General features: G+C 55.8%; 4 protein-coding genes across 4 annotated transcripts; 1 reads left to right on the plus strand and 3 right to left on the minus strand.

Annotated features, from left to right (window-relative positions):
- Positions 1–123: 123 nt before the first annotated feature.
- Positions 124–2,226, minus strand: B0T26DRAFT_224762 (pyridoxal phosphate-dependent transferase). Its single transcript, XM_060433863.1, has 4 exons — positions 2,056–2,226; positions 1,703–2,008; positions 1,229–1,599; positions 124–1,137 (listed from the first exon to the last, which is right to left on the minus strand). Exons 2-4 carry the CDS (start codon positions 1,848–1,850, stop codon positions 208–210), a joined length of 1,449 nt encoding a protein of 482 aa, XP_060298467.1. The 5' UTR covers positions 1,851–2,008; positions 2,056–2,226; the 3' UTR covers positions 124–207.
- Positions 2,227–6,064: 3,838 nt separating this feature from the next.
- Positions 6,065–7,332, minus strand: B0T26DRAFT_224881 (uncharacterized protein). Its single transcript, XM_060433864.1, has one exon. It carries the CDS (start codon positions 6,979–6,981, stop codon positions 6,211–6,213), a length of 771 nt encoding a protein of 256 aa, XP_060298468.1. The 5' UTR covers positions 6,982–7,332; the 3' UTR covers positions 6,065–6,210.
- Positions 7,333–7,891: 559 nt separating this feature from the next.
- On the plus strand, positions 7,892–11,308 carry B0T26DRAFT_739756 (NAD-specific glutamate dehydrogenase-like protein; the record flags this gene model as incomplete). Its single annotated transcript, XM_060443755.1, has 3 exons — positions 7,892–8,249; positions 8,305–11,221; positions 11,278–11,308. 3 exons carry the CDS (start codon positions 7,892–7,894, stop codon positions 11,306–11,308), a joined length of 3,306 nt encoding a protein of 1,101 aa, XP_060298469.1.
- A 1,972-nt stretch (positions 11,309–13,280) lies between these two features.
- B0T26DRAFT_641264 (uncharacterized protein) lies at positions 13,281–15,191 on the minus strand (the record flags this gene model as incomplete). The annotated part of the gene is made up of 4 exons (XM_060437315.1): positions 13,281–14,320; positions 14,392–14,503; positions 14,581–14,641; positions 15,085–15,191. 4 exons carry the CDS (start codon positions 15,189–15,191, stop codon positions 13,281–13,283), a joined length of 1,320 nt encoding a protein of 439 aa, XP_060298470.1.
- Positions 15,192–15,698: the final 507 nt, after the last annotated feature.

Consider the following 15,698-nt stretch of genomic DNA (forward strand, 5'->3'; position numbering starts at 1 on the left):
CCTTGTACGAACACCTTCTAAAAGGTCTATATTCACCTGACCACTGGATCTCAGATACACGGCATGCCCTTTTTGAGCGTAACCAGTCAGCCGCTTACTGACACATGGAGGTATTTACTGAATTCTTCCATAGCACCCCAAAGGCGGCCAAGATGAGGTAAACCCAGTCTCTATTCTACCATGAGAGCCCTTTACCACACTCTAGCCTTACCCTGCTTTGGCGCCTTTCGCAGCCTCGAGCGCCGTAGAGAACGCCTCGACAAACTCGACACAGTCACTGAACGTGTTATAAAGGGGGGCGGGGGCGACGCGAATCACGTCTGGCTTCCGCTCGTCCACAATCACGGAGCGAGCCTCGAGCTCCTTCATGACGGTTTCCAGCATGCCGGGGGGTAGGAGCAGACTCAGCTGGGCGCCGCGCTGCTCGGGGTCAGACGGCGTGATGATGCGGAAGAGGGTCCTGTGGTCGGCGGACATGGCGCCGAGCAGCAGGCTCTCGAGGAAGGCGGTCAGGGCCAGGGACTTCTTGCGCAGGGCGGGCACGCCGCCGGCCAGGGCAAAGACCTCGAGGGAGGCAGTCAGGCTGGTGATGTCGAGCACACTTGGGTTGCTGAGCTGGAAGCCGGCGGCACCGCCGACGGGGTGGAACTTGTTGGCCATGGCGAAGCGGGTGCGCTTGTCGTTGCCCCACCAGCCGGCGAGGCGGTTGCTGTAGCCCTCCTCGGGCTTGTCGTCGGTCACGGCCTTGGTCACGAGGCTGTTGCGCTCGTGCACAAACAGGCCGCCAATGCAGCCGGGGCCGCCATTGAGGTACTTGTACGAGCACCAGGCGGCCGCGTCCACGTCCCAGTCGTGCAGGGAGAGGGGCACGTTGCCGACGGCATGGGCGAGGTCCCAGATGACGAAGATGCCGTGCTTGTGGGCAAAGGCCGTGATGACGGGTATGTCCAGCAGCTGGCCCGTGTAGTACTGGATGCCCGGCAGGAGGATCAGGGCGGTAGAGGCGGCATGGGTGGAAATGACAGACATTATGTCATAGGAACTGAGCACGTTGTCCTCGGAAAACGGCGACTGGATGGTCACCATGGACGTCTCTGGCGTGAGGCCATGATGCCGGAGCTGCGTCTCGACGGCGAACTAGAGAAGATTAGTTAGCTGCGTTTGGTAATAGGCATAGGCGTCGGAAGTGGTCTCGGAACGAGGAGACAGCAAAAAAAGGGGAAATCACATGGTCGCTCGGGAAAGCTCTGCTCTCTAAGATGATCTTGTGCCTGCCGTTGATGTCGGGATGGTAGAATGCGGACATCAGGAGGTGGAGGTTGGCCGTGAGGGTCTGCATGACGGCGACCTCGGACTTGGCAGCACCTACAATGGGCGCCACCAGCTCGGCGGCTCTCGCGTCAACGTCGACCCAGCTGGGGAGCGGGGAGTCGTTGAGAGGCTTGAAGTGCCCCTGGACGCCGTGGGCTGCCCATGTGGCGAGAAACTGGCCAATACGAGCCGGGGTCCTTTTGGGCTGCAGTCCTAGCGAGTTGCCACACAGGTAGACGCACTCGGCAGTCTCGTCACGGCCTTGACCAGACTCAGACTCGGCGGATGCTAGAGGGAAGACAGAGAAAGCATCATCATCAGCATTGGCCGCCCGAAGCCGCCAAGTCGCGGCTTGGCAACTTGAAGTTGTGAGAGCTCGCCGGGATCGCACCTGGTCCTGGGTCCGACAAGCGCGAGCTCGCAATCTGAGCTCCCGTCGGGATGTTGAACTCGCCGCGGGTTGATGCGAGCGCATCGCTCTGGTCGAGTGCCCGCGCACGTTGCCGGGCATCGACCATGCCCGAAGGAGTTGAACTCATGCCTGACTGCCTGTGGTTTTTGGTGTCTAGCTCCTTGAGTCCTTAGCTGTGTTGCGGACCGAGCACGTATGTGAGATAGGTAGCACTAGTTCTAGCACAAAATAACCCTAAAGTTGATCGTCATTCGGCATGCATCCGATGTGTTGCGCGTCTCTAGTCTACTAAATAAGCAATGGCTTCTGCAATTGGAGGAGGAGGACACCACCTATGCAAGAAACTGAAAATAGCCGGATCCGTTGGACGTTCGTTGTCGCAACAGTTACCTACGGCACCCACTAATGACGAACTGCTGTGCCCCCACAAACCACTCACTCTTAGGCTTCTGAAACCAGCCCGTTATCCATACAGTCACGGTTTGGATGTCGTTGATTTGTTGCCCTGACTTTAAACAGGCTCTTCTCGACTTGCACTCTACTCAACTCAGTCTGTATAAGGTAGCGAAACAGCGGGATATTGTCATGCCGCCACTCAATTACCAGCCGTTCCTGCACTGAGTAGGTAGAGATGATATATTGCCGATAAAATGCCGGCCTTGCTCTCACGATCGTGTCAGCATCTCCGGACACGGTGCACCGCTCAGTAATGTAATGCAAGTTCCACGGTGGCCGAGCTTCTGGAGGCCTATTTCAGTTGGTCGCTGGATTTCGGCCGTTGTCGATCGTGCTAGTTCGTGTGCCGTCGACGGGCCGCAGCCGCAAGCCCGATTCAAGCCAAGCCTGGCCTCAGGTGCGAAACGGTGTGGCCATTCAACAGCAGAGGCTGTAGAAGCAGGCATGTCGTACAGAAAAGTTTGTCTCGTATTGCTCTATGAGCCATGCCATGCATGTGCCGTGAGCTTTGGGTCGTGAGTCGAAAGCTGTGAGTTTTTGGTCCTCGAGGGTGAGTGATTCTAATGAAAGGCACTTTTTGCTTTGCGCGGCAACCGCGGCCGCCAAACTCCATGGCAAAAAGATGTACCGTGAAATATGAATGCCCTCTTCCGAAAGCATGCAGCTCCGACCTAGTCAAGGAATTGTGTGGTCTTGGCGAATGAGTAAGGTATCTCAATCCGGACTTTGTCATGGATGCAGAAACTGTCAACCGTCAACTGACATCTGACAAGCTGCAGGACCACTAATAATTACCTATTACCTTACCTACGTCCATATGCGTACCTTACTCCGTACCTACACGTGTATACTCGTTGCACAAACAGGGCGGAGGACGTGTCGGCCTGGAAGCATCTAATTCGCAATAACGGCCAAGAATGAGAAAGGATTGGTCACAAGCAAGGCCAAAAGAATCCGAGTTTACGAGATGAGTTTGTTTTTTGTTGAGTTGGACGTGGCCCCGGCTTCATCCCGAGCCACGCTGCGCCAGCCGCTAGCCCAGGGTTTCCCGGGTCCGGGGTTGGCCCAATGACCGATCGCACCTCGCTCGTGCTCGTCCCGCAAAGTAATGGCCGAGAGGCTTGGCAACCCCTGGCCCATCATCGCCGAGGTGCGAATCAGCTCACCTCGTGACCAGAGCGTTGGATTTCAGCGGCATTCAGGCAGCACGAGGACAGCAGAGCCTTTGATTACTACCGCCCAGCGCTAGTTTTAGACGACTCGGGAGCCGCGGAAGGCTGTTCGCCTACCCAAGGGCTGAACTGCCTAAGTGAGGCATGAACTGAAGTCTACTGTACATCCACTATGGACGGCGGACGCATCGGCTATCGGTGGCCACCTTGGTACTTCCATACTGTAATACAGTCTTGTATTTACCAAGATCAAGAATTATACCTTATGTTTCTAGTATGGTGTTATACACACAATCAATGCCACACGGTTCAATGGTTTAATGTTCTGCCGCAGAATACCGTAATAGTAGAGTCGAGTGACGAGTCCATTAAGGCTCAATCCAAACCCACGAGCGCCAGGAGAGTCCTTCCGCTGGTCGTCGGCAGCGGCCCTAAAAATTCTCCATACGATTACTTGATAACATCTGATTTCGACTTAAAAGCCCAGATCACGTAGTCTGCCCCGTGCTACCACTGGCGAACAACGAACGGTTTCCATTACCCCTAGATTACATGATCGCAGCAACGCCGACGCACGGGCCAGGATCTAAAAAGCTGGGGTAGAGGCGAGTGGCGGAGATTCCACCAGTAAGCCGCCTGGGAAGCCGCCCGTGGGGCCGAAGACTTGGCAGACCCGCCTGGCTTTTACGTACTCCGGCGATCACGGGACCTGATCCTCAGCGTCCCGCATATTCTTCTTCCAGAGGCCACGGTCCGAGATCCAACAGTCCCCGGTGTAGGTGTAACAGCGGTCTACTCTGCGACAGAGGGAGGCCCCGGAGCCGGCATTAACAAACGAGAGCAGATTTAGTGAAACTATTCCGAATCCAAGATTGGGAAGGTAGGTAGGGGCCTTCCTTGGGTGCCCCTTGGCAAATGCTAACGAACAACTGGATCGCACGGTGTCATGGATCCGCCGTTTCCCTCCATGATCTGCCACGTCCTTCTAAGAAGACGAAGAGGCGGTAAAGAACACAAACAAATCTGGCTGCACCACCGAAACAATGGGGTCTGTACGCGTCCCAGAGCGCCCTTGCTGATAAGAACCCTGCCAGACTCAGACCGACCTCAGTCGACTGTCGCACCGGGCCTGGGGCTAGGGATTTCGTATCCGTCTACTGTGCTGCGGTAACTACCTTAACCATCCGTGGCGGGGAGTCAGTCAGATAAGGCCTGGCGGGTCGCGGATGCTCTGCCTTAAGGATCAGACTGGAGCCGCTGCGTCAATGCTGAGTGGTGGTTTGCTTGGCTGCTGGCCGGGATTTGACATAGGGTGCTTATTTGGAAAGAGGGAAGATGACGACGTTGCGCGAACGGGTCCCTCTGCAAGTACGTACCTGGCAAACCTTTCACACGTAGCTATCCGTATTATCAAGAAAGGCGGCAATGGGGCAGGCACGACGCAGGTCGGCATATCTTGCAATTACACTACGTACTTCAAGTTACTGTTGAAGTCTAGGGAGGGATGGAAGTGGAAGGGCGACAGACGCACAAACCGAGCCGCAACCGATTTTTTCTTCTTTTCTTCCTTCCAAGACCAACAAAACGCTACCTGCCGCCCTGCAACTGGATTGCATCTAATGGCGCTGTACTAAAAGCAAGTAAATGCAAGATTAGCCATGTACCCGGTACAGACACGCTATTGTTTAACAGATCCAAGGGCGGAATGGAGTTCTATGTACACGGTACCGCCCGCGCTGCAGAGGGCGCCCGCCACTTCGACTCCCCAGAACCTCGAATAGCCGCTTCCAGGAGGCTTCTCAGGCACGCATTCGCTGGTATTCAGGTACGGGCGACCCTGTGACCCAATCAGATGAGCCCCCCCTGCTACCCGATGTAGCTTAGCAGTTCAAAGTTCAAAGTTCTCGTTTGTCAGAGCTCCGCTCAATGCCATCACGACACCTGATGAGTCGCGACTCTCGACATCGTGAGGTCGACTGGCTGGGGTCTATGCCCATACAGTGCAAATGGAATCAATGCATATTCGCCATGTCTGGTCCTGACCATGGACGGACGCCGGGCCAGGCGCAGCCCGCTCGCTATAAAGAGACGGGCCCTGCGCCTCCCAGCTGGGTGATGCTGATGTCAATCCCATTCATTGCGAGTCAAGACGATCAACATTTGACTTCAAACCCTCTTGTGCTTGTTGGTCCCACTGCTCCTGTCCGGCCCATCTATTTTCGGAGCCCTTGCAGCCAAACAACGCCAACGACCTTATCTGGCTGCGCGACATCGATTTGCCGCAAACGGTAGAGGCACCTGCTGTACTCTTGAGACCCGAGATCCTTGAAACTGGTAGGTGAGCTGTTTACTGGAAGTTTGTTAATTATGGCCTAAGCTTTCCTCGTCTGGGCCCCGGGCCCTTCGGTGACGTCGCCCAGGGGCGCGGCTGCCCGCTGCATGCTTGCTGCGTGCGGCGTCCACACACTGCAGTCGTGCGTGTGCGTCGTGCGGCGTGCGGCAGGCGTCGGTCGGTTTGGTCGCTGCTTCCTTCCTCCCGCCCCCTCATCCCACCTCACAGACGGCATTCCTTTCTACTACCGCCTTCCGTACCTAGCGCCCGACCCATTTCTTTCGGTTCCTGGTTTGCCAACCTTCTTCCCCACTTGCCTGCCTGTCTGCTAGCCCGTGGAAACACCAGCTTGCCCAGCTCAGCTCTCCCATCTCATCATCCTTTTGTGCGCCTGCTGCCCACAGCTTCGCGCTTCAATACGTGTATAGAGAGGAACTCCGCCCGCGCGCCCAGCGACGCCGGGCCTTTGGTACGGCGAGGCCAGCCCTGACCAGCTGGCTGGTTTGAAGGCTGTGCACGCTGGGATCTCACGCCAACAGGCATGACTCTATCCCTCTCATTTTGCCGTGCATTGCAAGTGCCTGTTGTTGGCGTGGACGTGTTGTTGGGTCGGAGATGTTGGGTCGGACGTTGCGCGAGCGAGCACCAGGATCGACCCCTCCACGACATAGCTTAGGTTTAGTGCCTTCCATTGGCCGATCGGCTTTCTGCTGATCTGGATCTTCTATGGACAGACTACCAAGGTCTAAGCTTTTCGCCGCGCCGTCTTGCGATGGCATCGCGCGTATCTCTGGCGGCGGGCCGGCGCTCCTAAAGCGGCATGCTTGCTGACTGACTTGGAACAGCAGGCGAATTCCAGCCTCCGAGCCCAGACCTGCGTCCAACAGCAACCGCGACCGCTCGCAGCATCCCAAGGCCTTAGATACCTTTGACAGAGACTCTTCTAAGAGGGAAAAGGAGGCAAAGACAGACCATATTTCCGATCGGCCCTTTGTCTCGCCCCTGGGTCCCAGATTCCCGCTGCTCGCCCTCGGGATCTTATCGCGTCGCATTTCGCTTTGGTTTGGGTGGCAACCCCTCCACCACCACTGCTTCGCCGCCCGGCCAGTGCCAACCGCGCAATAAGGAATCCCGATTGTACTGTACCGTACATCCCTATCCCGTCGTCCGCCCCATCGCCTACCTTGCCGTCGTTGCAGCTGCCGAGACCCAACACGCGCAACCCCAGTCCAGACTCGCCACCGACTGGCAGATAGCCGCGCGGTCGAAGCGAGAGAGCGGCACTCTAATTCTGCCATTGACCATTCTTTACTGAGGCGGATAATCTTGGGATTCTATCCCTGCCCGCCAAGGGGGCACACTCCATCCAAGGTACGTCGTATCTGAGAAATTCTGTTATGTGTAACTCTGTGCGTACAAACAATGCGCCGGCTCTTGCCAATGCCATGCCATGCTGGCCAGGTCAGCTTCGGCTGCGCTGCTGCACGTCAGAAACCCCCATCCAGAAATAAGAGCTTCGGCTTCTTATCAGGACGGGGGATCTCGGGCATGATTTTGGTGGCGGTGAGCGTGCGTCCGAACATGCGTGCGAGCGAGACTCTCGCATGCCGGAGGCTACACTCCCGGAAACGAAGCACCACCTCCCGTCTCTCCGTACCTCTGCCTCTATCTCTACCTCTACACTACCACTGCCGCTAGCACTACCACTACCGCTACCACCACTACTAACACCACCGCCACGGCAACACACACCGCAACCCGCACCGCTCCCTCGCTTTGCCGCCGCTTAATTGGGATTTTGGCTTCACCAGTGTCGAAGCTATGTTGCCGTGTCACTCTCATTCCTGTTCCTGGCCCCCCCCCTGTGCCACAGCTCGTCCCAAATCCGTCCGATGCCGGGGGACCTGAGACGGCGGCCAACAGGCTGACGCTCCCGTCGTCCATGTCAAACTCCAATCACTAGTTAACCACCAAGGCCATGGCAAAGGGGCCTTTAGGCCCATGGCCCACGGCCCACGGCTACACAATGCTTCGCCGTACAAAACATCGATACCCGTCCCGCCGGGACTCCACTGTCCCTATATGTCCCCATTCTCCCCTCTTCTGTGTCCCTCATCTCCACACGTCCATGCCAGTCAAAGTCCAACTTGCAGTCCAAGTCCCTCCCTCTCGTTGTCTCTGTCTCTCTTGCTCCGTCTGTGCCCTACCATGGCCGACGTAGTTGTCCACCCGCCGGTGCCTTCCAGTCCCCTGGACTGCAAGCGCAAGATGTCGGGCTTGACCATCAGGACTGACGTCCCAATGTCTAGCTTCCCAGAATATCTGGACACGTTTGAGTCCTCGGGTGATACCGTCATGGAGTCTCCCACGGGCCCCCACGTCGCCGCCAGCCGGCTGGTCGACAAGCTCCGGGCCGATCCTATGAGGCACCCGTCACCCCAGCCGACCCACGTCAGCTACCCGCTCATGGCCAAGACCAATGGCAATGGGCACCGCACCTTGCGCTCGGCGACGGTCGGATACGTGGCGCCCGAGTTCAAGGGCAAGGCAGACCAGATGAAGCAAGGTCAGTCAACATGTCTCGTCTCTATTCCTCCTGTGCATGCTGACGTCAGGAATAGTCAGAGAACATATCAGCAAGTGCTCATGGATCCCTGAAACCCTCATCGACGCCCAGATTGTCTGGTTCTATAATGAGCTAGGGATCGACGACGTCTATTTCCAGGTTGAGAGCCCCCAGGTAATTGCGAACCACATCACATCGCTCTATGCTGCCAAGGTCGCTGCATTTTCTCGCGAAGACAAGCGCGAGGAGATCCGGCTAGACATGGAGGCAACGGACCACGCCATCTACATCGACACTAGCGAGCCAGGCAAGACAATTACCGATGGCCCGCGCTATGAGCACAGGCTCGAGTCAAAGTACTTGGACGGCAGCGATGGCTTGAACCGCTTCCGCGTTGAGACATTCCGATCGCCCGGCGCTTTGGGCCAAAACTCGAACTCCAAGGCGACGCTGAGGTGCTACTTTGTCTACCAATGCCAGTTTGTCGAGCCCAATGCCGATCCCAAGGAGACACGCCTTGAGGTTATCAGCGACCGCATGTTCCTTGCAAAGGCAACTAGGAACACCAAGCAGATCTATCGCGAGATCATCGAGCTGGCAGTCAGCCGAACTGGCCCGGTCATTGAGGTCTTTGACATCGAGGGGTCTCAAGAGAAGAGACTCGTCGTCGCCTTTCGCTCTAGAACCGCGAGAGGCATGTTTAGTGCCCTGAGCGACCTGTACCACTACTACGGCGTTACGAGCTCCCGCAAGTATGTCGAACAGTTCTCCAATGGTATCACGGTCATGAGCATCTACCTGCGGCCAGCACCCAAGTTAGAGTCCAAGTACCCACCAATCGAGGAGTCGATTCACCAGATCACAAAAGAGATCTCGCTGTTGTACTGCATCCCGCAGACGAAGCTCCACAGCCTCTTCGCGACAGGCGAGCTGAGCCTGCAGGAAACTATCTATGCGCACTGCGTCTGGGTTTTCGTGCAGCACTTCCTGAACCGTCTGGGGTCCGAATACGCCTCCCTGATGGCAGCACTCGACCTCAAGAACAACGCCCACGCCGAGATCCTCTCCAAGATGAAGAAGCGCCTGCGAACTGAGACCTTCACACCCGACTACATCCTTGAGATCATTGGCTCGTACCCCGAACTCGTCCGCGCCCTGTATGCCTCTTTTGCGGCCGTCCACTTGAAGGTCGGCGACGAGTTTGACCGTCACTTCATTTGCCCGACCCCGGCAGCTGAAGTTCTCTCCGACACCGGGCTCAAGGACAAGATCACCAAGGATGTGTCCAACGAGCACGAGGAGATGGTCATGACAGCCTTCCGCGTCTTCAACAACGCTGTCCTTAAGACTAATTATTTCACTCCGACCAAGGTTGCCCTTAGCTTCCGGCTGGACCCCTCGTTCCTCCCGGAGATTGAGTATCCCAAGCGGCTCTTTGGCATGTTCTTCGTCATTACTTCTGAGTCGCGAGGGTTTCACCTGCGCTTCAAGAACATTGCGCGTGGCGGAATACGCATCGTCAAGTCCCGCACCAAGGAGGCCTACTCGATCAACGCGCGCAACCTCTTTGATGAGAACTACGGCCTTGCGAGTACTCAGCAGCGCAAGAATAAGGACATCCCGGAAGGCGGTTCCAAGGGCGTCATTCTGCTTGACCCGAAACAGCAGGACAAGGCACGCGAGGCGTTCGAGAAGTACATTGACAGCATTTTGGACCTGCTTCTCAAGGCCGAGACCCCGGGCATCAAGAACCCTGTGGTTGATCTCTATGGCAAAGAAGAGATGTTGTTTATGGGTCCCGATGAGAACACGGCCGACCTGGTCGACTGGGCCACGGAGCATGCCCGGTCGCGCGGCGCCAAGTGGTGGAAGTCATTCTTCACGGGCAAGTCGCCGAAGCTCGGCGGCATTCCTCACGATGCTTACGGCATGACTACGCTGTCGGTTCGCGAGTATGTCAAGGGCATCTACCGCAAGCTCAACCTGGATCCCTCCTCGGTCAGAAAGATGCAGACGGGCGGCCCTGACGGCGATCTTGGCAGCAACGAGATCCTTCTCAGTAACGAGAAGTACACGTCCGTTGTCGACGGGTCGGGCGTTCTTGTTGACCCTAACGGCATTGACAAGGAGGAGCTGCAGAGGCTGGCCAGGCGCCGTGTGATGATTTCGCAGTTCGACATGTCGAAGCTGTCCAAGGACGGCTATCGGGTGCTGTGCGAGGATGCCAACATTAAGCTGCCCAACGGCGAGGTCATCAACAACGGCACGACATTCCGCAACACCTATCACCTCCGGGATACGGGCCTTACTGATATGTTTGTGCCGTGTGGCGGCCGCCCCGAGTCCATCGATCTGGTCTCAGTAGGCAAGCTCATCAAAAACGGCAAGGCAACAATTCCGTACATTGTTGAGGGCGCCAACCTGTTCCTCACCCAGGAGGCCAAGCTGCGTCTCGAGGCTGCCGGCTGCATCGTGTACAAGGATGCCAGCGCGAACAAGGGCGGCGTGACCAGCTCATCTCTCGAAGTGCTAGCCTCGCTCAGCTTCGACGAGGAAGGCTTCGTGAAACATATGTGCCACGACTCGCGTGGCAATGCGCCCGAGTTCTACAAGGCCTATGTGAAGGAGGTGCAAAACAAGATTTGCGAGAACGCACGCCTCGAATTCGAGGCCATGTGGCGCGAGCACGAGCAGACGGGCTTGTCACGCTCCCTCCTGTCGGACAAGCTCTCGCTGGCAATTACCAAGCTTGACGAGGACCTGCAGGAATCTGATCTGTGGAAGGACCTGCAAATCCGCCGGTCAGTGCTGGCTGACGCGCTCCCTAATCTTTTGATTGAAAAGATTGGGCTTGACACCATCATTCAGCGGGTCCCGGAACCATACTTGCGTGCCATCTTTGGCAGCTACCTAGCAAGCCGGTTCGTTTACGAGTTTGGCAGCTCGCCTTCTCAATTCGCATTCTATGACTTGTAAGTTCTAGTCCCTTTGACATTAGGCTTTGCAACGACTAACAAAATTCTCTCAGCATGTCCAAGAGAAGGGCCAAGTCCACGTGAACGAGCTCGAGCTCGAGCACATTCACGCTTTTAGTCGGGGGGTTGGCGCGTAAAAGCAAGAGGGTTAGTTAACGATGGAGAAAAAGCAGGTCCGCCCCACTCAGCATTAGAATCAAGAGATTGTACGCTTTGTGGGTGCAGTGCAGATACAAATGGGAGGGTGATTTGGTTTTGAACCTATTCCATGGATTGGAGTCACGCTTGTTTTGGTTTTTTGGCTTGATCAGTCGGCGGATAGACTCTTTTTGGATTTCCTAATACCTCGAAAGGTGCAGGCAACTGTCTTGCATCGGGTCACTTGACCAAATTCACGACGCCTGAAATGATAACAAAGGCATTCTTTACGACAATAGACGTTTTTTTTTCCGACCATGAAGCTCTTGGCGCCGAACTCACTGTGCTGCTAACCCAAACTCTCATGTGGGGAAAAGGGGGTGGCATCTTTCTCTCAGAGATCTTTCTCTCCCTAAGTACCCGGGCAAATAGGCAGGTTAAATCCATCTCGTTTGAGGAAAATGCTGGATTGCTCGGCGAATAGCTCTTGTTTCTCATGAGCGGAGCAGCCGAGTCACAGACATTGTCTAAGTACGTCGACGCACGTTCTTCTCTAGGTGTTTTGCTCTATCGTTTTCTCATCTAGTACTCTACCAAACAATAGCCATCCACCCTCCAAAATACGCGCACACCATCGGAACTGAACTGGCCTGAGTCATATCGGGAATCACGGACGGACATCGTAACTTGCTCACTTCCGCGTGTGTGCGGTCCGAACGGTGTGCTATATATATCTGTAATATGCTGTGTTGCCTGAGCGACCGAGAGCGAGCAAGCGAGCAAGCAAGCAACTGGAAATAGGGGGCCATATGTTCTTTACGTATGTCGTATCAACCAGAGGAGAGACGCGTGGCCTGCATCTATCTATCTGTCTACATACCTGTCTACACACCTACGACTTGTTCCTCTCTCCTCTCGAGCCGTGTGTTATACATACACCAGGTACCTAGAAAGCACGTAGTATTAGTGTCCCTTATCGAAGACAGTCGTGTGTACATTGCATGCCATCCAGATAGAAGGAGACGGGAAAGTTCGGCTTTCCCCAGTTTTTTAATTTAAGTACCCCGGATAGAAGGCTTCTAGAGACGAGGTGACCGAAGCACGGCTGATAGTATGTAAGTGACAAGATAGGGGCGAGAGGGACGGTTACCGGTAGCAGCAGTAGCAGCAGCAGCAGTAGCAGCAGCAGCAGTAGCAGCAGCACCGGATAAAGCAAGTACCGAGGCAGCGCGCCAGTGAGTGTGGTCGGGCGCGGCACAGAAATGCCAAACTCGGTCTGTATAAGACTGCTGACTGTTTGTTTCCATCAATAAAATATTGTATGTAGGCAACCAAACCCAGCTGGCTGCGATAAGGAGGGAGGGTGAGAGAGAGCGATGTCGGCGACTTTTTGGGACTCTCGGAAACTCGGGTTGCGACGTCACCACTACGACTACCACCTACATACCGTTTCCGTGGCGCGGCTAGCAAAAGTGCAAAAGACGGGACGGCGAGAGTAATAATCGCAAAGTTGTCGTCAAGAATAGATTTCGGCAGCGCATCGTTCATGATTGTAGCCTGCCAAACACACACAGACACACATACACGGACACACGCACGGGCCGATATCCAAGATAACCCACAATTGCGAAGCAAACCGCGGCGAAGCGACCTTTATCTCTCCACGTATCATCAACCCATGACTCACACATTCAACAAACCGCTTTCTTTGCTGTCAAGCCGTCATCCAAGATCAGGTTAGGCGACTTTTGGCCGAAGAGACTCCCCGTCAACAGAGTGATAGACCACCTTTATGGATATCAATTCTAGAAACCACGCATAAAGGGCCAGCGCTCCTAAATCGCAGAGTGCACACGCGCACAACTCTCTCTCGGCCGTGTGTTACGGAAACAAGCAAGATAAAAATAAAATGCAGACCTCACTCCTTGGAGCTCTCGAGAACGGACTTAATCATGGCATTGCCCACCTCCATGGCGCCGGCAAAGCGCGGCTCAAAGAACTTCTGGGTGACGGCGAAGCGCTCACGCCACGTCTCGAACTGGCGGAGCGCGACGCACTCGGCCCAGCCGCAGGCGGCAATGGTAAAGTGCAGGTCGTCGCGGCGGAACGTGTTGTCGTCGAGGCCGACGCGTAGGCACTCGTCGAGTAGGCCGGGGGTGCGGTAGACGTGCTCGGTGACGCCGAGCCACAGGCGGAAGAGCGGGGTGGAGCAGATCATGTGGTCGTAGGGCACGATGCCCAGGGCGCTCCAGCAGTCGACCATGGCCAGCAGGCTGAGGTGGTTGTTGGGCAGCGGTGGGCTGTCGGGGCGCTTGCCCAGACTGAAGCGGTCGAGCACGTCGTCGCGCAGCAGCGGCTGGGCCGCCCACTTGGGATTGCCCTCGGCGCCAAACACCTTCTCCTTGGCGGCGTAGACGCGGTCGCGCAGCTCATCGCGCCGGCCCTCGAGCATCAGGTGGTACAGTTCTGTCGTGGACTTGGCGAACTGGTTAATCTGCTTATGTGCCTCGGGGTTGAGGATGGCCAGCCCTGCGTATACATGCCACTTTTGGGCGTAGATGCGGAGCATGAGGTTGATCTTGACGTTCTCGATGCCGCCGACGTAACGCGCTCCCTCCCAAGGAAACTGCTTGGTGGCGTGCCACGCCTTTCCCATGCTCAGGAAGGCCGCATGCGTGACGGCTTGCGTGTCGGCCGTAATGCGGTCGTGCTCCTTGGCCGTCAAGTAGACGTGAGTAGACCCTAGACACCGCAGAACCGTCTCGACCCTGGCGAATGACTCGTCCGAGGCGCGGTGCTTGATGAGCACGAGCGGCTGTCCCCGTGAGTCGACACTCGGGCCGTGGAGCGAGTGGCACGACACAATGTCTACGTCGCTCGGCAGGTACTCCTCGAACGCCTTGATCTCGGGGTCCTTACACGACGTCTGGCCGCCCACGATGGCGCCCAGTTTAGTAGCTATGGGCCGCAAAGCGAGTGAGCAAGCGCGTCGACACAGGATATGGGCAGGATCGCGAGACAGGACACACATGGACCAAACTGGGAGACGACACGGCCAATAGCGGCCGCCTCAACACTATAAATGATGTAGTTGCTGGCTCGCGACACGAGATGCCCGTTGCGGAGAATCTGCACGTTGCTCTAGAAAAGACACGGATTCTCAGCACTGGCGTCGCGGCGAGACCAAGGTCAGGTTAGACAATAGATTACGGCCATACATTCTCTGGAAACTCCTTGACTAGATCATCGTATTTTTCTTCTCTATCGCAGGCCATAACTCTGACCAATAACTACTATTAGCACATCCCCAATGTGCGTTCGTTGTCACGAGAATCATATCTGTTCATGAGGTCAGCGCGCTGTTCAAAGCTAGAAGCTGCCTCAGGTAAGATCCGGGTGTAATGTAATATGTCAGACGAAAATAATAAGGTAGCTGAGATTTTTCATCATGGAAAGCAAGCGGAGCAGATCGGGGCCAGAAAGGCTTGCCGGCCGCCCCACGAGCGATGCTCTAGCCAAATGCACTCAAGTCATCATGTGAAGGGGGTTGGGTTGGGATGCTCCAGAGAGCTAAAGTAAAGAATGAAGCTTACCAATCGAGAAGGGTGTCGGTTTTGCGGTATCAGCAGTCGATGAAGCGTCAACAGTCGCCACGTCCAGCCAGCAGGCATGACGCCGCAAACGGGTGGCAGGAAGAAAAATGTCGGGCCATCAGGCATTACCTCCATCCAGCGGTGCTCAGTCTCCGGGCGTACATCTTGCCCATGTCGCCCATGCCAATCAGGCCGACCACAAAATTCTCCATATCGGGAGGAGTTGCAGCCGCCATAGTTTGCGTGGCTAGGTCAACTCAAAAAAGAGCGCAGCAGATTGCAGAGCGTCGTCTTATGGCAGAGCTCACATCCTGCGGCATCCCATGCAGCAGGCGGGTGTCAGTGAATCGAGAGACTTAGGCCGTCGTGAGACTGCGATGTGTGGTTGCGATGTGTGGTTGCGATGTGGAAAGAGAAGAAGGGACGAATTAAAAGAAGCTTGATCAAGGAGAATTTATGCAAGGTGAGAAAATCTATTGCCCCACTTTGTTCTGGACTGTGGGCCAATGGAAAATTTTACTTCCTTATCAGTGCGAAGCGATTGCTCCCCACACTGTGCACCATCAATGGCAAACTCCGCACCGCACTGGATGGATACGTAAGGTAACCTTACCTAGGTTTCCTTACGCATCTCGAAAGTGGCCTGAACCATCTCATGATCCCGGAAAGGCTCAACCCAAGGCAGAGACGCCCAAGCAAAGAGCTATCGGGCAACTGAACATACGCTGGCCGCACAGACATCT

This window comes from Lasiosphaeria miniovina (genome assembly GCF_030549165.1).
Source record: "Lasiosphaeria miniovina strain SMH2392-1A chromosome Unknown B0T26scaffold_3, whole genome shotgun sequence".
NCBI lineage: Eukaryota > Fungi > Ascomycota > Sordariomycetes > Sordariales > Lasiosphaeriaceae > Lasiosphaeria > Lasiosphaeria miniovina.